The sequence below is a fragment of the Sorex fumeus genome, unplaced genomic scaffold (assembly GCF_029834395.1).
Source record: "Sorex fumeus unplaced genomic scaffold, SorFum_2.1 ptg000017l, whole genome shotgun sequence".
Classification (NCBI taxonomy): Eukaryota; Metazoa; Chordata; class Mammalia; order Eulipotyphla; family Soricidae; genus Sorex; species Sorex fumeus.
This window is the reverse complement of record NW_026606074.1, coordinates 1,907,707-1,927,581: the sequence shown is the minus strand read 5'-3', so window position 1 is coordinate 1,927,581 and position 19,875 is coordinate 1,907,707. Positions and strand designations below refer to the sequence as shown.

At 65.0% G+C, this 19,875-nt stretch overlaps 1 protein-coding gene across 2 annotated transcripts in view; it reads right to left on the bottom strand.

Annotated features, from left to right (window-relative positions):
- Positions 1-212: 212 nt before the first annotated feature.
- GRIA1 (glutamate ionotropic receptor AMPA type subunit 1) overlaps positions 213-19,875 on the bottom strand; it is a 78,929-nt gene continuing 59,266 nt past the window's right edge. Inside the window, exons 12-16 of one of the 2 annotated variants that reach the window (XM_056112250.1) lie at positions 12,882-13,080; positions 11,607-11,854; positions 5,854-5,968; positions 1,963-2,097; positions 213-419 (exon numbers count right to left, since the gene is read on the bottom strand). In XM_056112250.1, coding sequence (XP_055968225.1) covers positions 228-419; positions 1,963-2,097; positions 5,854-5,968; positions 11,607-11,854; positions 12,882-13,080 — 889 coding nt within the window. In that variant the 3' untranslated portion in view covers positions 213-227. Of the gene's footprint in view, positions 420-1,962; positions 2,098-5,337; positions 5,453-5,853; positions 5,969-11,606; positions 11,855-12,881; positions 13,081-19,875 lie in introns of both variants that reach the window. The other variant, XM_056112252.1, reaches the window with a different exon arrangement.

Genomic DNA, 19,875 nt, shown 5'->3' with positions numbered 1-19,875 from the left:
CGCGGGCTGGTGAGGGTGGGCCGGCGTGGGGGTGGGGCGGAGGACGCTGCACGCCTGGCGCAGGGGGAAGGACGGACGTACAAAGACAGTCAGAGAAAACAGTTTCTTCATGGCGCGGGGTTGGCCGCGGGGACGCGCTGCCCCTGCCGCCGGGCACCCCCGGCATCCCGGCAGCCGGCTTCCTTCCTGGTCGTTGTTTTTGGCACTGGCGGGTGTGGTGGGCTCGGCTACAGCCCCGTGGCCCCCAAGGGCATCCCTGAAGTGTGGCTCATGCAGGGCACGGAGGGCACGGACTTGGGGAAGTCGTGGCTGCCCACGCGGCCGTTCTCGCCGCCGCCGGCCCCTGAGCCGCTGTTCCGCGGGAGCGTGGACGTCCGGATGGTCTCGCTGAGGGGCTGCTGCGGGATCAAGCAGAAGCCCTTCAGGAGCACGGGGGCTCGCCCCGGGCCAGGGCTCGCCCCGTGCTCGATTCCCAGCTCTTCCCCAGTGCTCGCTGACCCGGCTCCTCCCCAGTGCTCCTCTAACCTGACTCCTCCCAGTGCTCCTCTAATCTGAACTCCTCCCCCAGTGTTCCTCTAACCCGGCTCCTCCCCAGTGCTCCTCTAACCCGGCTCCTCCCCAGTGCTCCAATAACCCGGACTCCTCCCCCAGTGCTCCTTTAACCTGGCTCCTCCCCAGTGCTCCTCTAACCCAGCTGCTCCCCCAGTGCTCACTGATCCTGCTCTCTTGCCCTGGGCCGTGCCTGCCTGACCGGCTCTTGGGGCTGTTCCCAGGCTGGGCTGAGCCCCTGCTCCAAGCTCCCCGGGCCTGATAATCTACAGGGGGCTGTGCGGGAAAGCACATGGGCAGGAAGGGAGGACCCGCCCGATTGGGAGCAGCTTGGTGCTCCTCTAGTCCTAGGGTGGTTCTGGCGTGGTCCACCTGGACGTGCCGCGAGGGCCTGCTGGGCCGAGGTCGTGGGCTTGGACGCTTGCCCTGGCCGCACCTGGGCTGGGCCCCGACTCCGGCTTCTCAGTGCTCCAGGCCTGGTGCTCCAGGCGCCCCCGAGCCTCCTCCCCCACCTGCCCTCGGGAGGCCGAAGTGGAGCCATGACAGGCCCCACCTTGAGCCTGAGACTCGGTTTCCCCATCAGAAAGTCCCAACTTCTCAGAAAACAGTGTTACCCTGGGCAGAGACCACCCCTGGGCACAGCCTCTCGGAGTAGGGGGCCTGGGCAGTGGGCCTAGCCAAGCTGAGGCAGGGAGGGAGGGGGTTGGCTCCATGTGCCAGAATTGGAAACATTGTGTCTGTCCAGGGAGTCTTGGGAAGAACCAGCCTGAATTGGAAACATTGTGTTTGTCCAGGGGGTCTTGGGAAGAACCAGCCTGAATTGGAAACATTGTGTCTGTCCAGGGAGTCTTAGGAATGACCAGCCTGAACTGGAAACATTGTGTCAGTTTCTAGGGAACTGCTGTCACTTGACCAACCCCGTGTAAGCTGCTTGGGGGGGTCGCTGTCGGGGTCCTTGCCGGGACTCCTCTGCGATGCATGAGACTTGGACCCCAGCTCCAGCTAAGCAGTCCAGGGTCCTTGCACTTAGAGCCTCGCGTCTGCTCTGACGCGCTTGGGGACTGGAGGGTCAGTGTGGGGCCCAACCCAGACCCGTACAGAAGGTCCGGGTGGCCCAGGTCCGCCCTCCTTCTTGCCCCGGCTGACCTGCTAGTCTGCCTGCCCTGCCCACCCTGCTCAGCCGGGTTTGTCAACCCCCACGATGCGGTGGCTCCCAGGGCAAGGGTGGAGATCTCCTCCCTACTTCAGGAACTAGACCTTAGTTTATGTGGTCACAGCAGCTGCCCTCTCCCCCTCCTGCCTGGCTCTGGGGGGCGTAGCCGTTCTCCCACACTCCCCTTTGAACTCCCTTCCGCCCTCCACCTGTCGCTCCCCCTGGGGCCGGCATGCAGGGCGGGCGGGGCACGACACCACCTTCATGCGCTTGGACTCGCTGCGGGATTTGTAGCAGAACTCCACCAGGGCGACCAGCATGGCCAGGCCGAGGCCCCCGATGAGGATGTAGAAGACGCCGGCCACGTTGCTGAGGCTCAGGGCGCTGGTCTTGTCCTGGCGGAGGAAGGGGGCATCAGCGGGTGCCGGGCGCTCGCGTCAGCACCCACACACAGACACTCACCCCTTCACCCGCTCCGCGCCGCCCAGAGGCAAGACTCAGGCGCACGTCCCCGGGAGTTGTGTGTGTGCGTGTGCGTGTGCGTGGTGTGTGTCTGTGTGTGCGAGACTCTCCCGCCTGAGTCCTGCCTCTCTTTCCCTCCCGCCGCTGCCTCGCCGGGCATGGAGACCCCGTCAGCACAGCGGCCCGCCCCCGCCTGGCCCTGGGCTCCCTGGCTCCTCCTGCCGTCCCCGAGAGCCGCGTCCCCCCTGCCCTGCCCTTCCCGGCAGGCTCTGGCCCAGCCAGGAGCTGGGACTGGCCATGACGTGCCCTAGATACAAACTTCATCCCAGGTTCCTAGAAGTTATTCTGTTTGCTTTGGGACTCCTGGCTCTGTGCTCACTCCTGGCGGGACTCGGGGACTCTGGGGGTGCCAGGGATGGAACCTGGGGTGGCCGCGTCCATCAGCCTGCTGTGCCCTCTGGCCCCCGAGAGAGTTCTCTCCGGACGGATGGTGAAGAGCACCCGACTCGCGGCCCTGAGTTCTGGGGGAGAAGTGGACGGGGACCGGGCGGTGGCAGAGCTGCGGGGAGAGGCTGGGGTGGGGTGGCCACCTCAGGACGTTGGGCAGTGGGGGCAGAGCTGGATCCCAGGCGCTTCCACACAGGGAGTGGACCCAGCGCCGGTGTCCTGGAAAGCCATCAGCTGGTGTGGCTGCGTCACCTGCGGGAGAAGCTGCCTTGGGTCAGGGCTGGGGTGGGGTCTGGCTGGGTGGCGGCCGCGGGCCGTGTGCTCCCGCAGGGCTGCTGCTGGCCTCGGCCATCAGAGTCGGGGTCCTGGGCTCTCCGTGCTCCCAGCCTGTGCTGGCTGTGCTCCCCGGGGCCAGGCAGCTTGTAGGGGGAGAGAACAGTTGCAGCATGCCTGGGGGGTGGGCGGGCAGTGCTGACAAGCTTCCTACGGCTGCCCGGCCCATGTGCCCATCACCACCTTCTGTTCGTGTTGGGAGGGGTCTTCCTTCCTTTCCATATTTCTCTTCCCACGCGCCAGGCAGGCTGGGGGGTCCCGCTCTGTCTTTGGACCAAGGTCCCTCCCAGGAATCAGGGTGGCTCCCGGCACCGGCGGCTTCTCTGTGGCACTAGAGGGGCTCTGGGGGGCGGGTGAGATGCCAGGACACAGGTGCTGGCCCCTCGTGGGATCGGCTCGGGTCCTGTCTTCTGGTGGCCTCTGGAACTGGACAAGCCAAGGCCGTTCGACTGTCCCTGGGGAGGTCTCTTCCGGGGGCCACGGGCGGCCGGGCTGGGCCTGTGCCAGTGCTTCCCTCCTGCTCCGGCACCCATGAGCCCCTCACTGCGCGTGGCCCCCGTCCTCTCCTGGGGACGTCTCTCGCTCCCTGTGTGTCCTGAGCTTTGGGCCCCAGGAGTGTTTTCTGAGGCAGCTGGTGTGTCTCAGGGAAGTGAGCGGCCAGGTGGGGGCCCTCGGGACGGGCGGCTGGGCAGGGTTGGGCGGAGAACGCTGGGGGGGGGGAGGGTCGGGCGGCCTGCACACCCTTGCCAGTAGCTGGGTCTTCAGGGATGGGGGAGGAGCCACTGCTCCGGGTCTGAGCGAGGCCAGCACTGGGCAGCGGGGCCCCTGGAGTGCTCTGGACGGGACGGACCCGCCGGGCAGAGCCGGGGACGCGGCAGGTGCGTGAGGCCTCAGGGCTGCCTGGGGGAGTTTTCCGAGGCCTGAGGGGGCAAGGGGCGCGTGGGGGCCAGTCCCTGGGTTCTGGCCTGGCTTGGGACACCCCTGTCCCCTGGTGCCATCCCTGGGCCCACCCGGCTGCCCCCACGTCGATCTCCTGACCCTGCCCAGGCTCGCAGCCCACGCACTGCCTGCCTCAGAGAAGTCTCCCCGTGTCGTGGCTTTCAAGATTGTGCAGGAAATAGTGAGTGTACCCTGCGGTGCTGCGGCCTCCGGTGTGGGCTGGTCTGAGCTTCAGCAGCCGTGGTGGGTCAAGGCCCGTGTACGCACGCCAGCACGAGGGAGTGTGTGAGTGTGTGTGTGACTGTGTGAACGTGCGTGAATGTGTGAATGTGTGTGAGCATATGCGAGTAAGAATGTGTGTGAGAATGTGAGTGTGAGCATGAGTGTGTGAGTGTATGTGTCTGAGTGTGAGCACAAGCATGTGTGTGAGTGTGTATGAATGTGAATGTGAGAGTGTGTGAGCGTGCCTGAGTGTGACTTCAAGTGAGTATGTTTGAGCATGGGTTGTATAAATGTGTGCTAATGTGACTGGGAGCACGTGTATGAGTGTGAAAGTGAATACGTGTGAGAGTGAGTGTGTGAAAGAGCAAGTGTGTGTGTGTGAATATGCCTGAGTGTGTGCATGCACCTGAGTGTGATTGTGTTAGTGTGTGTGAGCAAGTGCGAGTGATCGTGTGTGAATGTGTGGGTCTGTGTGAGCATGTGAGTGTGTGGACGTGTGAATGTGTATGAGTGTGTGTGAATGTGGTGAGTGTGCAGCTGTGAGTGATAGTGTGAATGTGTGAGTGTATGAATGTGTGTATGAGTGATCGTATGATCGAATGAGTGGATATGTTCATGTGTGTGAGCGAGTGTGTGACTGTGTGAGTGTGAATGTGTGTGAGCGAGTGTGTGACTGTGTGAATGCGTGTGTGAGTGTGTGTGAATGTGTGTGAGCAAGTGTGTGACTGTGAGTGAATGCGTGTGTGAGTGTGTGTGAATGTGTGTGAGCAAGTGTGTGACTGTGAGTGTGAATGTGCGTGTGAGTGTGTGTGAATGTGCGTGAGCGAGTGTGCGACTATGAGCGCGAATGTGCGTGCGCGAGTGTGTGACTGTGAGTGCGACTGTGCGAGCGAGTGTGCGACTGAGCGTGAATGTGCGTGCGCGCGCGAGTGCGCCTGGGCGCATGCAGTGCGTCCTGGAGGCCGGGGTGCTCTCGAGTCCCGCGTGACCCCGTGAGAGGCCGGGCCTGGCGCCCGTCCGGGCGTGACCCCCGCCTGGCCTGGGAGGGGCCGGGCCTGCGGCCGCCTGGGCAGCGCCTGGGGGCGGCGGGGCGGGGCGGGGCGGGGCGCGTGGCCGCGCGCGTCCAGGCCCGGCTCCCCGCGGCCCTCCTGCCCGCGCCGCGCGCTCCTGCGCCCCCCCGGCCGGCGGTCCACCCCTGCGTCTAGGGCGGCGGCCCCTGCGGCGTGACTGACCTTACTTCCGGAGTCCTTGCTTCCACACTCCCCTTTATCGTACCACCATTTGCTTTTCAGCTTGTCTAAGACGCCTTGCTCACTCAGTTTCAAAACCGCTAGGTTTACGGGGCCTCTTCAGCCAGGGGAAATAACATAAATAACATCACCAATGTTATCTTATGTTATTCGCAGACAGCACCATCCGCAGCACCGCAGCGCCCGCCGCGCTGCCCGCCCCCCGCGCCCGCCGCGCCCCCTCCCGCTCCTGCGCACGCGCGGCGGCCCCGCCCAGCGGGAGTGACCAGCAACGCGGCCTCTGCGCGCGGCCCGGCGACCGGGGCTCCGGGGCGGCCGCTGGCCCCGGGTCCTGGTGGCCGCCGCCGCCTGCCGGGTCCGGGCCGGCCCCTGGGCGGGGCCGCCGTCACGGGCTCGGGAGGCCGGGGGTCCCTCGGAGGGGGCCGCAGGGGCCTGGCCGTTGCTGGTCCCGCCGCGCTGGCCGCGCCCGCTAGACCGCGTGCTCGCGCTGGGGCTGACCTTGGAATCACCGCCCCCGCTGCCGCACTCGCCCTTGTCGTACCACCATTTGTTTTTCAATTTGTCCAGTAGCCCCTGCTCGTTCAGTTTTAACACTGCCAGGTTTACTGGGTTTCTTTAAAAACGAATAGATAACACGCGATGAGTTACAGCGGAGGACACGCGGCAAGTCACGTGACCCGGGGCGGCGCGCCGCGGCCTGGGCCAGCCTGCCAGGTTGCCCTTTGACCCCAGGGACGGACCCCCGTGCCACGGCACTGGCACCGCGGGACGGGGCCTGCGCCCAGAGCACAAGCCCTCGCCGCCTCCCTCCCCACCCGCCTTCCCGGTGCCCCCCGGGGAGTTCTGCCCTTTCGGACCCAGGGGCCCAGGCGGCCAGTGACTGGTCGGGGTCAAAGGAATTACAACGTGGCAGCCGCAGGCCAGGCACCGGCTCGCCGGTCCCCTGAGTGTCTGTCACATCACAACACACAGAGAGGAGGAGAGGGAGAAAGGGAGGAAGAGAGAGGGACAGAGGGAGGGAGAGAAGGAACAAGGTGGAGGGGGAGAGAGAGAGAGAGGGAGAGGGAGAGGGAGGAAGGAGGAGGAGGGAAGAGGAGGAGGAGGAGGGAGGGGAGAGTGAGCAGCAGGTCAGGTCAGCGGCTAATATTCCGTTAACTCAGTCACAGCAGGGTGGGCTGGAGCCTGAGGGAGGAAGCGGTTAGGAGCCTGGCCAGGCAGGAGACCCGCGGGCAGAGGGACGCTCGCTCGTCCTTTCCAGAGGCTGTGGGAGCTCCTCTCCTGGCGCTGTGTGAGGGGAGAGAGGCGGGAGAGGTTAGGGGGTCCTGGCTGGCACCAGCGTGCTCAGCAGGGGCGGCTCCGAGGCCCCGCCAGCTCCTCCTGGAAGGGAATGAGTGTCAGCAGCCACATGGCATGGGGTCCCGGCACGAACTTGGGTGGACACGGGTAGACACGGGTGGACACGTGGTGACACGGGGCAGACACTGACGGACACGGGCAGACACGCTCAGGGCTGTAGTGGAGCAGGCCCCCCCCCCGCCCCCTGAGCTGAGATGGGGGCCGGGCAGGGCTGCTGGTGGACAGCACGTGTCCCTGGGGCCTGCCTGGTCCCCCTGATTCTCGCCTGCTCCGGCCAAGGGTGGCCCCACACGTGACACCCTGGGCGAGGCCCAGAGCTTCTGGGAGTGGGTGACAGGCGCACAGGCTGGAGCAGGGTCCGCAGGGGGTCTACAGGTGTCTGCAGGGTCCCTGCCCTTTGTGGGGAGCCCCTGGAACCATCCAGACGAGTGACCCTACCTCAGCTTCCCTGAGTGCTGCGTGGACACCCAGGGCAGTGCTGGCACTGACCACCACCCCACACTGCCCCTCCTGTGGGAGACTCCCAGCAGCCCTGCCTGCCACCCGTCCCACCCTGAAGCACAGCTGTCGCTGGGCCGCTGACCATAGCAGGGCACACGGGTGCCGACAGTGACCAGAGCAGGGCACACAGCACCCCTGGTGCTGGCACACTGCGTGGCTCCTCCCTCCTCCCTCCTCCTTCCCTCCCTCCCTCCCTCCCTCCCTCCCTCCCTCCCTCCCTCCCTCCATCCCAGGAGTGGCCGGGCCATTCCCTGGCCCGCCGGCTCACAATCACTGGCAGCCTCTCCCGCAAGCCTGGGCAGGGGCCCGGCCCAGCTCTGGGGCTCTGTGAGGTGGGCAGATGGCAGCAAGGAACAGTGGGGACAGTCTGTCTGGACACCTGCACTCCAGGGTCCGTTCCCAGAGCTGGGGCATCTGTGTCCCAGGAGCTGTTTTTTCGTGTGCCCTGGGGCGCACCGTCATTCCTCCTGCTGGCCGTGCCAGGGCAGGGCAGTGCTGGGGCCTCCCGGGCAGGTGTTGCCCGCTCTCGGGCGACAGGCTGTGCGGGGCGGGCAGAGCAGGGCAGCCGGGCAGCGCTGTCCGAGGGCTCGGGGGACTTGAACAGTGCCAGGGGGCCGGGCCCTCTGTGGGGGACGTGTGGCTTAGCCCCAACGCACAAGGATATTTATACTCTTATAAGTCGCGCTAGCCCGTGAGATGCTAAGGACTGGGGGCCGGGAGGGCATCTCTGGGCTGCAGCACTTGCTGTGGCTGTGTGAGATGCTGACTTGATGCCTGGAACACGCACGCACACGTGCACATATGCAAACACACGCACACACATGCACATACACACATACACACATACATGCACACATGCACACACACGCGCACACACACGTTTACATGCACACATATACACATGCGCACACATGCACACACATGTATGCACACATGCACACACACGCACATGCACACATATGCACACATGCACACACATACACACATGCATACACACATATGCACACACATACGTATATGCATACACATGCACATACATACACACATGCATACATGTGCACACACATACACACATGCTCACACACATGCACACACATGCTCACACACATGCGCACACATGCACACACACATGCATGCTCGTGTGGAAGGCTGGGCAGGAAGAGCGCCGAGGGCTGGGAGGTGCTTTGCCCTCAGCCCTGAGTGCAGCCTGGCACCACGCAACCGATTCGGGAGCCGGCTCGGAAAGCCCCTGGGCACCCGGAGAAGGCAGGGGGCACCTGGGGGCACTGGGGGGCGGGCACGTCTCTGTCCTGGAGGCCGGGCGTGTGCGGGGCGTGGCTGCAGGCGTGCAGCCCTGGGTGGCCGGAGCCCTGCTTGCCTTCTGGGAGAGCGGAGACTTGCTCGGACCACTGGCCTCGGGCCCCTCTGCCCCCTCCAGCTGCTGAAGGAGCCCAGCTGCCCGCCTGCCCCTTCGACTGTTGCGGCCAGTGGCCCTCCCGCCATCTGGAGCGGGACACAGGCCAGGTCCCCTCTAGGTTCTCAGCCTGCAGGTGGGCAGGAGCCGTGGACAGTCCTGCCCGGGAGCCAGGGGCTGGGTCAAGAACACCGGCTGCTGCTGAGCTGCTGCAGGGCTGCCAAGCCCCTGGCCCTGGGTGGACGGCGGCAGCCGCCAGAGGCAGCCGGGTGCTGCCAGGCTGCGCGTGGGGGCGAGGCTGCAGGACGGACACTGGTCTGGGGTGCCTGGCCCTGGCCGGCAGGTGTGGGGTTCACGCCCAGCCCCGGCTTGGGGCCCAGCGTCCTGGGGCCGGCATGCCCTTCCCAAGGTCACGCGGGGGCCTTTGAGCTCCACAGCGCCAGACCCCTCCCCCGCCCCCTGCCCGCCACAGCAGCTGCCGCCAAGGGGCCGGAAATAAAGTTGCTGATGAGGGAGCAGAGAGGAGGAGGAGGAAGGCTATTTTTGACAGCTACAACCTCTGAAAGAAAGCGACAGGCCGCCTGCCTGCCGGCGGGTGCCCCAGCTGCTCCCACCGTCCCCGCTGCCCCCCGCCTCACGCGGGCCGCTGTCTGAGCCTCTGCGTTCTCCAGACCCTCCGGGGGCCTGGCAAGGACCCCCTCTCGCACGAGAAACCATGCACGGGCCCCACTGGGCCTGCCCAGCCCCCGAGAGGGGCTTCAGCCGAGGGAGAGGCCGTGCGTGCCCTCTGACCCTCACAGGGAGGGCAGGCACAGGGGGGGTCCCCTAAGGGGCCCACAACCCCCACAGCGGGTGCTGCCGGCAGCAGTGCCAGCCCGTCTCGTGGAACCCACGGGGTCCTCTGGGATTGACCAGGAGCCATCGCGGCAGACACCAAGGGGCTCATGGGCCCCAGGGCCCTGTCACATGGCCTGTGGCTGCCACCTCCCCCCGCCCCCACCAATGGGGCCCAGGAACGCAGCCGGGCCCTCTCTGCTCTCGACCAGGCTCTCAGCATGTGCACACGCATGGACACATGTGTACACACGCACATATGTGCACACACATACACACGTGTGTACTCACATGCATGCAGTATACTCTTACATGTGCACACACATATATTCACACATGCGTACTCATATGCACACAGTGCACTCACATGTGTATTCACACACGTGTGCTCTCATGCACACAGTGCACTCACGTTATGCATGCACACATGTACTCACATGCACACAGTACACTCACATACATACACACATGTGTACTCACGCACACGCATGTGTTCATGTACACAGTGCACTCACGTGTACTCACATGTACACCCTTCGTGCACGTACACACACAGGTACGCATACATGTGTGCACATGTGCACACAGCCTCTGTCCTGCCGGCCCAGCCCTCCCCAGGCCTCGGAGCACCACTTCCTCCTTCCCAGGGCTCTTAGTCTCCACCGGGCTGCTGAGTTTCTGAGGTTGCCATGACAACCGGCTCCCTGGCTGCCGTCAGCCGCGAGGCCTGTGGAAGGGGCCGGCATTCGCCTGGCAGCCTGGATTGATGCTGCGGCCCGAGAGCAGGGCCTGGGCTGGTTTCCCGGGTTCCTTGGGGGCCACACGTGTCCTTCCTGCTGGCCGTGGGGGCGGGCAGTGTGTTTCTGCAGGGCAGAGGGGGGTGGCCCCGTGGGGACTAGCCAAACCTGGTCAGGGGTGGGGCCAGGGCTGGGGGATCCTGTGGGGGTGTTGCTGGGGGCAGTGCTGGGCGCCTTCCCGGTGGAGGTGTCGCTGCCTGCCCACGGCCGCCGTGGGCCCTTGGGGAGGCCCTGCCCGCTTCCCGCCTCCCTTGGTCACCAGGTGCCGCCCGACAGCCTGTGGTCGGGCAGACAGGTACCAGCACTGACCTGGGACCTGCGTGGACACGCAGCCCCACTACAGGCCAGCTGGCCAGTCCCTCCTACCAGAGCCAGTGGCTGGCAGGGGCAGTGTGAGACCTCCCCGTGCTGTCTCGGCCAGACGCCCTGGCCCTGCCAGAGCGTGTGAGGGGCCACCGGTCACTAGGGGGTGATGGCCCAGTGGCCTTGTCCAGGCCCAGTCCCATGGTGCGGCAGAGATGCTGTCCCAGGAGCAGCAGAGCTGTGGGCAGGGGCCGGCTGCCCACTCCGTCCCAAGGCCTCCAGCATGCCCACGGACAGCGGCTACCAGGAGCCCGGCACGTCCACGACGTGGGCCTCAGCGCATTCCGGGCCAGGGCAGAGACAGGCCCCCGTGGACGCTTCGGCTGGGACAGGCTGGGCTGTGGGTGTCCAGGGACCCTCCGAACTGGAGCCCTTGCCCTGCCTGCAGCTCTGCGCTTCCTCCCTCCCCTGCCTGCCGGGACTCACCGTGTCCACCCACGGGGCGCCCTGGGCTTTTGGGCTGTCCCCCCCGGCACTGCCCCTGAGCACCGTGGGACAGCCCCCTCAGCAGCTCCTCCCCTGGATGTGTGCAGTGCTGTTAAGGCCACCCCGGCCAGTGCTGGTGACTGCCCCGGTGCGGTGCCCAGGGCCTGGAGGGTGCAGGCAGTTCTCTGGCCCCTGCTGTCCACCCTGTGGCCGTCCCCACCCCTCCCCTGGCCATCTCCCAGGAGGAACTGACTTCCCGGGTGGTCTCACAGTGGCTGGGATGGGGCAGGGTACTGGGGTCCCAAACCGCCTCCCCCCCCCCCCTTCAGCCCTGTGCTCAGGGAAGGCGCCGCTGTCCCTTGCTCAGGTTTGGACCCAAGTCACCTCGGGCCACCTCGGGCAAGGCATTGGAGTCCCGGGGGTCCTGCTGGCAGGGGCGGGGCGGGATGTCTGACGAGGGAGTCACAGAGCACAGCACGGGAACACGAGGTCACACGCACGTGGGGGTGGGGACCCGCGGCCACCGCGGCTCCGGCCTCGGGCGGGCGCTGGACACGTACCTGAGGGCCGAGCCCTTGGGCGTGGCGATGCCGTAGCCCTTGGAGTCCAGGTTGCCGCCCACCTTCATGGTGTCGCAGGGCCGGCGCTGCTCGATGTACTCGTTCATGGTGGACTCCAGCAGGTACGCGTACTTGCCCTTGGACTTGCGCACCCGGATCATGCCCTCCTCTGTGGTGCGCACGAACACGGACGGCTCGGCCGACTTCATGTACGTCCACATCTTCTCGAACACGGCGATCTTGGACCTCTGCGGGGGCAGCGTGTGAGCGGGGAGAGGGCCGGGCCCCTGCTAAGCTGTCCACGCGGGGGCGGACACGCGCCGGAGCCCCACTGCCGGGTCTCTCCCCGTCGCCGACCCCGGCTAGCACATGGCCCCTTCCTGCGGGGGCCAGGGACACGCGTGCCGACCCCCAGGGCAGCTCTTTCCTCCGAGCCCCTTGCCAGGCGGGGGTGCAGCTGCCCCCGGCACGTGCCATCTGCTATGGGGAGCAGCAGCCTGGGGGGCAGAGCCCAGGCCCCTGACGAGGCCCCGAGTATCTGCCTGTGCGTGTGTGTGTTTCTGTGTGTGCGCATGTGTGTCTACGTGTGCGTGTGGTGTGTGTGCACACATGTCTGTGTGCATGTGTGTATGCGTGTGTCTCTGTGCATGCACATTTGTGCGTGTGTGCTGTGTATGTGTATGCATGCATTTGTGTGTGTACATGTGTCTGCATGTGCACGTGTGTGTACATGTGTGCATGCTCATGTGTGTATATGTATTGTGTGTATATGTGTGCTTGTGTGCGTTGTGTGCATGTATGCTTGTGTGTATTGTGTGTATGTGTGCACATGTGTGTCTGTGTGCATATGCACATATGTGTATGTGTGTGCATGTATGTGTGCACGTGTATTGTGTGCATGTGTGTGCATGTGCTTTTGTGTATTGTGTGCATGTGTGTGCGCGTGTGCACATGTGTGTATGTGTGTGCGTGTGTGCACATGTGTGTATGTGTGTGTGTTTGTGTGTGTGTGCCCATGCCCTCCCCAACAGACCCAGCCCAGCTCTGGCCCATGGCAGCCCACAGTTCAACACGGTTCCCTGGGACTGCCCTTTCCCATGTGCGGATATGCTGTGACTGGCCTTGAAAACGCCGTGCGCGTGCATATGTGTGAGCACACGTGTGTGTGTGCATATGTACGTGTGTGCTCTCAGCATGTGACTAGGCTCTGGTGTGAAGGCTCCTTGGCACAGGGGCGGGGCCGGCAGGGCAGGGCTGACGGGAGGAGGGCCGTACCCGGAAGAACTCCTTGGTGGAGCCGGCCTCCAGCGTGCCGTAGGCGATCTCCGTCTGCTTGGCCAGGTCCTCGGCGCTCTCGATGGGGGACACCATGCGCTCCACTGTCAGGAAGGCCGCCAGGTTGGCCGTGTACGAGCTGATGATGATGAGGGTGAAGAACCACCAGACGCCGCCCACGATGCGACCAGACAGGGACCTGTGGGCAGGCAGGCAGTTAGCTGGGTGGTCAGCACGGGGTGGTCAGCACTGAGTGGTCAGCATTGGGCAGTCAGCACTGGGTGGTCAGCTGGGCTGTCATGGCCCCAGCCCCACAAGCCTTTGGTGGTCTTAGCCCACACTCCCTTGTGCCCTACGAGGGGCTGGCCTGGTGCCCCCAGCTGCCAGGTGTGAGTCTGCCCAGCCTGGGCCCGCAGGTGGTCACTGCAGCTCCCCATCTGGGCATCCGCCCCCTCGTCCAACCCGCTCACCGGCTTCCTCGACACCACGGGGTGTTGGCACCACGTGGGTTAAAAGTGGCACTTCCCCCGCGTGGGTCTCGGCTGAGTTCTTGGACGCAGATCCCGCTTTTTATAGCTCTGCCTGCTGGCCAGCCCGAGAACCCAGATGGGTACCGGTAGCCGCCTGGCCCAGCCTAGCTTCAGCTGCCCCAGGAGGGCTGAGAAGCGGGGTGCCGCCCCGGGGCGGGACAGCGGAGCCCCGGCTGGCCCTGGACACAGAGCCTGGCGGGCCAACGGCTTCCCAGGTCTTTGCTCAGGCTGCCTTGTCCAGCAGACACACGCAGGGTCACCTTGTCCTTAAGACACGCAATGTGAGGTCCCGGCTCCGTCCCGGGCCGGCCCCCTGGAGGCAGAGGCTGCGCCCTGCTGGGTCAGCCCAGTCCCTCCCTGCTGTCAACTGCTTCAAAGCCTCAAGGAGGGTCCCTGGCGGTCCCCTGGTGCCCTGATGCGCCCTTGGTCCCGTGTCACTGAAGGGTGGCACAGTGGACGCAGGCAGGGGAGGGCATGGGCAGGCGGGTCAGAGGCTCCGTCCTCCTGCTGCTCTCCCCGAGGACCAGGCAGGGGGCTCATGAAGTGGGGGTCACGGCCCAGCCCCTCCTGGGTACAGCCTGCAGGGTTGAGGGGGAGCGGAGCCCCCTGGAGAGGCCCCAGACCAGGCCGGGAGTGAGAAAAGGCTCTTGGTGTGGGGGGAGCAGGTGCCTGCGACTATCAAGGAACATTCTAGAATGTTTCTGAGGCAGGGGAAGGCCTCAGATGTCCAGGCCAGCGGTGGCATTGGGGGACTGTGGACGGTGAGGCAGGCTCCATCAAGCCAAGCTTCTGAGGCTGTGTTCAGGGATGAAAAGCTGAAGCAGACATGCCACCTCCTCCAGGAAGCCTGCCTGGTGCTGCCCCTGACTCCCCAATGCCGTGGCCCGCGGCCCATCTGTCTCGCTCCTCACCGTGCTCCTCTCTGCTGTTGCCTAAACCCTGACTTTTATCACGCACGGGGTGCTCACCGTCTCCTCCCCTAGGTCCCACCGAGCAGTGTGGCCCAGAGACTGCCAGGCCGCGCTCGGCCCCTGGAGAGAAGATGGGACCTGCAGACCAGTGACACCCCAGTGCCGGGGGAGTTCCTGCGGCCACCCAGGCCATTGCGCAGAATGGCCTCGCTGGAAACACCCGTCCTTAGAACTGTCCGTCGGACTGCCCCTGTGACCCGCTCTCCTGGGGTCCCTCTGCCTGCAGTCCAGGGGCTCCTGCGCCCGAGGCCTGGCACCTGGAGTGGGGACGTGCTCTGGGCATCGGCAGCAGCCAGCTCAGACGTCAGCTGTGCGTGTCCTGCCTGCCCTCCCAGGCTCACCTGGGCTCGTCTCCTCCCTTAAGGCCTGACCCTTCCTGGCCGTCATGCCCCCAGGACCTCCCTGCCTGCGCCTGGGCTCTGGGGACAGCATCCGGCTCAGGCCCTGCCCCTGGCCCTGCCGCCTTCGTCCTGCCATTACTCCAGGGCTGGTGGGCCTGAGCTGTTTCCCACGTTCCCCAGGACACCGGGTGCCCCCTGAGGCCCCCCACTGCCCCTCCCTGCCAGCCCCAGCACAGCCCCTGCCCCAGGTCCCAGGGAGCGGGTTGGGGCTCCTGCCTTGCCCTGCTCTGGGCCAGGAGTAAGGCAGTGCCATAGGCCCCCGCAGGGCTTGGGCCACCCTGTGTCCTGTCCCCACTCACTGCTCCTTCCCAGCCAACGCAGAGATAGTCCCTCATGTGAGTGGGAGCAAGACAGACATGCCCCGTGTGCATGCTGTGCGTACATCCGTGTGTGCTTGCTTGAGTGTGTCTGCATGTGTGTGTATCTACCAGCAGGTGTGCATCCACGTGTGTGCATGCGTGCCTGCATGTGTGCATGCGTGTCTGCATGTGTATGCCTGTATGTGTGCATTCATGTGTGTGCATATGTGTGCCTGCATGTGTGCATCCATGTGTACATGTGTGTCCATGCATGCGTGTCCATGTGTGAATGCATGCGTGCATCTGTGTGTACACATGTGTGCATGTGTCTGCCTCCATGTGTGCATCCATGTGTTTGCACATGTTTGCCTGTATGTGCATCCATGCGTGCATATACACCCGTGTGTGCATGTGTGTGCTTGCATGTGTGTACATGCATGTGTGTTCGTGTGCATGTTCATGCCTGCATGTGCACCCATGTGTGCATGTGTGTACATGCACATCATCTGTGCACATGTGTACGTGCATGTGTGCATCCATGTGTGTGTGCACGTGTTTGCCTGCATGTGCATCCGTGTGTGCATGTGTGTACCACAGCAGGAGTGGGGTACACAGCAAGCACAGCCCATAGCCCTCTGTTCATGGAACTTTCCACACACTCGCCTCTCCCAGAGGTGGGTGATGATCATGTTTTCTAAGTGCCGGCTTGACACAAAGCCCCGCTGTCCTCCTGGCCCGCTCCCCCAGCTGCGGCCCCCCCAGGCCCTGCCTTCGGCCTGTCCCCCTCGCCCCAGCATGGAGGGCACAGGCTGCCACGGGCCGGGCGCGTCTGTGCCAGCCTGGGTCCCCGGGTGCGTGTGCTGAGGTTGGAGAGCCAAGGCGAGCCTGGTCTGCTCTGGGCGCACACCCTGCCCCTGCCCCTGCCTCCTGCCCCGCGTGCCCCCAGACGAGGGTATTAACAGGCGCTTGCGTGAGCCCGCGAGTTTATTACAGACGACACGAACTCTCTGTCAGCGGCCCTTTGACAAAGAGATTAATAAATCCATCCATGGCAGACCTCATAAATCACGCTGGAAGCTGCCAAAGTCATTTCTTCGTCTCTCCTCATGCCTTCCGAGAGGCTCCTGTTCTCCGGGTGACTGAGAGGCAGTTGACAGTTCTAATTAGCAGCCATGGCGACGGGGTTTAAATGCTCGGCGGATCAGCCTGGCGGGTGTGGGGGAGTTGGGCGGGCCGGGCCACAGAGCCTCGGCCCTCTGCCCCCTCCTTGACCCTGCGCGCCTGGGCCCTTCGCTCTGTCTTTGGGAGAGTGGCCGAACAGGACCACGTGAGGCCGCCTGCCCGTGGGGACACTGCAGGTTGACTGTGGCCCCCCGAGCCCGAGGTCGGCCTGTGACCCCTTGGCGCCGACGCCCTCGGGGGTTCTGCTGCAGCCCCCGGGGCTCTCCCACCAGGCCACTGGTGGCTGCTCTGGCAGGAGCCGTCCCTTCCAGGCCTGCCCGCCAGCCTCGCCTGTGCCCGGCCTCACCTGCTTCTCGCACCTTCCTTCCCGTCCTCCTCACAGGAGCCTCCAGCACCACGTCCACTCCTGGTGCTCCACGTTCTCGGTCACTCAACTGGCCCCGGGCTGGTCACTGACCAGTCCAGCGTCAGAGCTGCACCCTGGCTGGCCGATGGTCACTGGGTGCCTGACTTCTGCGGAGAGTCCCAGGGGCAGATGAGGGACCGGGCAGGGTGACCCTGGCACACAGGTCAGCAGAGGCCTGAGCCCTGTTTCCCCCACGGCCCCCCACAGCCCACCGGGAAGAACGGGGAGCCAAGGGCGGGTCCTGGGTGGCCCAGGGGACACTGAGTCGTGGGCTGGGCCTCTTTGTCCCCCCCCGAGTCCCAGTCCTGTTCTCTGAAGTGGGGGTGACCCTCCTGCTCAGACATGCACAGTGGGCACATCAGGCAGAGCACTGGAGCTCGGGGCCCTGAGACCCGCCGTCCTCCAGCCGCACCTGCTGGTGATGGGTCACGCCCTCCAGGCTTCCCCAGCCCTCCCGCCCCGGGTCTGCTCACTCCCCTGGAACATTCTGGAAAGTGCTGGCATGTCTCACACTGCACCTGGCCTGGGCCTCTGGGAGCTGCTGGTGGTCGCTACTGGAGGGCCTTTGCACGTCCATTCCCTGCAGGTCCTCAGGGCCACACCTGGCACTCAGGAGCCTCTTGTTTCTGTGCTCCAGTGGCCCCGAGTGCTCTGAGGATCCCCTACATGCCAGGGCGGTGCAGGGGTGTGGGGCTGACCATGTGCGGGGGTGTGGGGCTGGCTGTGTGCAGGGATTATGGGGCTGGCCACATGTGGGGTGTGGGCTGGCTGTGTGCGGGGGTGGGGTGGGGCTGGCCTATACCGGGCATGTGCCGACCCCCAGAAGGCCTCCTGTTCACCCATTTTGTCCTGGGCCACCCCTGGGTGTGCAGGGCTGACTCCCTCTGCCTGGCCCGGGGAACCGTGTGTAGTGCCGGGGCTGAAACCCATGTCAGTGTGCCGGGAAGGCCTGCCCTGGCCTTCATGCTGCCCACTTCAGAGTGGCCTCCTATAGCTTGGGTGGGGCTGGGCAGACTCTGTGATGCCCGTGATGACAGGGGCCCTGGCCATTGGGAGACTCTGAGGACGGCCCCCTCCGCCCTCAGAGAGGCCAGCGAGATGGCAGGGGATGGGGAGATGAAGGCAAGGGGGCCCTGGAGAGGGGCAGGTGGCCAGGCAGCAGGGGAGCATTGGGGGCAGAAGCAGGCTGGCCAGAGTGGGCCCTGACTCTGGGCCCCATACAGGCTCTGGCTGGGCAGCTGTGACCCCTCTGCCCTGTCCCGCTGCCCGGCCATTCCTGGCCAGGGTGATGACCCCCACTTGGTCCCCATGCTCTGCCGAGAGCCTTTCCCGTGGCTGGGCAGGAGGACACCATGAAATGCCAGCTGGGCAGTGCCGCCCGCTGTCCAGTCTCCATGGCAGTCAGGGGATCTTTAGCAGATCACCCCCACCCCCGCCCCTGCTCTGATCGGCAGTTTCCTTCTGGGCAGTTTTGGAGGGCAGCAGGGCCCAGGGGAAGAGTCCAGGGGCAGGATCTGGACAGGGCGAGCTGACCCTGGTGCTGAGGCTTCCCTGCGCAGATGGCCAGGCGGCCGGGGCTCCCCACGGCACTGACCGCAGCCCTCCCCCAGACCCCAGTGGCCAGGGCTCCCCACAGCTCTGACCCCTCACCCTCGCACAGTAGCTGGAACGGTAGAGCTGTCCGCGGTGCTGACCCATCACCCTTGCACAATAGCCCGCAAGGCCAGAGCTGTCCGCGGTGCTGACCCCTCATCCACTCACAATAGCCCACATGCTGGCTGGAGCTGTCCACGGTACTGACCTTGCCCCTCACACAATAGCCGGCATGACCAGAGCTGTCCGTGGTGCTGACCCATGCGCCCTCTCACAATAGCCCACACGGCCGGAGCTGTCCGCGGTGCTGACTGCTGCCCTCTGCTCAGACGGACCTGGCCGTGACGTTCCCTGGGCTCCTGGGCGCTTGCTTCAGACTAGTGCCAGTCTGTGTGGTCCTGCCACACTCAGACGGTGTTGGCTTTCCACCGTCCCCGTGCAGAGAGGGCGCATTCCGGAAAGGTTCCATGCGCAGAGTGAGCACTTGGCCGGCCCTGCCTGCCTCAGTCCCAGGCTCCTACGTCTCGCACCCAGCTCCTCACAAGGCTCTGGGTAGATCGTTCACTCTGAGCTCAGACCCCTCAGTGCTGGTTTTCCCTGTCCTGAGGTATAAGGTTACCCTCAGGGACTGAGAGATAGCACAGAAGGGAGGGCGCAGACCAGCCCCACCCCCGGCACCCAGAGTGTCTCCAAGCCCAGCTAGGAGGGACCTCTGGGCGCAGAGCCAAGAACCAGCTCCCAGTGCCTCCAGGTGTGGCCCCCAAACCAAACCACCATGACAAAAGGACTCCCAGCTCAGCGGAATCCAGACCTCATTCCAGCAAGACCCTCAGTGATGCTTTTGTGTGTGAAAAGTCTAAGCTATCCAGGGCCTGGAGGGGCTGCCGGGAGCCCTTGGCAGGGCGGGGGTGAGTGCATCTGTCACCTGGAGGTCCTGCTGTCTCCAGGGTCCTTTGGGGGTGAAGGAAACGGCCGTGGGGGGTTTGCCAGAGCCCGGGGTCCCGCTGGAGGGCTGCCCCTCTCCAGCCTGCCCTGGGCCCGCTGCCGGGCCGCCGCCACCTCCCTGGCTCCCCGATGCGCCGGCTCTGATTACAGAAGCGCCCAGCCGAGTTTCAGGGTTTCAGCGTTGCCAGCCAACGATGGGCTTGTTCGATTTCTGCCGGTGCAGTCCTGATCCGTGGAGTGCGGGGGCTGTGTTTTGCAGCCAGAGAGAGAGAATGCTGTTCACCCTCCTCACAGCCGCCGTGGCTGAGATCAACAGGCACAGAACATTCACAGGGTGAAGGAGAACACAGCTTTGCACGGCAGAGCGTGTGCTCGGAGCCCGGGGCTGCGGGTGAGTTTGCTTTTCCCAGAGCTATTTTTACTCCCGTCCCGGGCAGGCGGGAGCGGGGTGATTCACGACGCAGTCCATACCCGTGTTCCACGCCCCCCGCGCGGCCGTTACTCAGCAGAACCCTTGCAGGCGACGGGCCCAACACGCCACCTGAAGGGGCCCACAGGCCCCCCCGACCCCCCTCCCTCTGCGCGCCAGGCCTGCCGTGGCTTTCCTCACACATCGAGTCAGTCGAAGCGTCAACAACAGCCAGCGTGTTCGGAATGCACAACAACG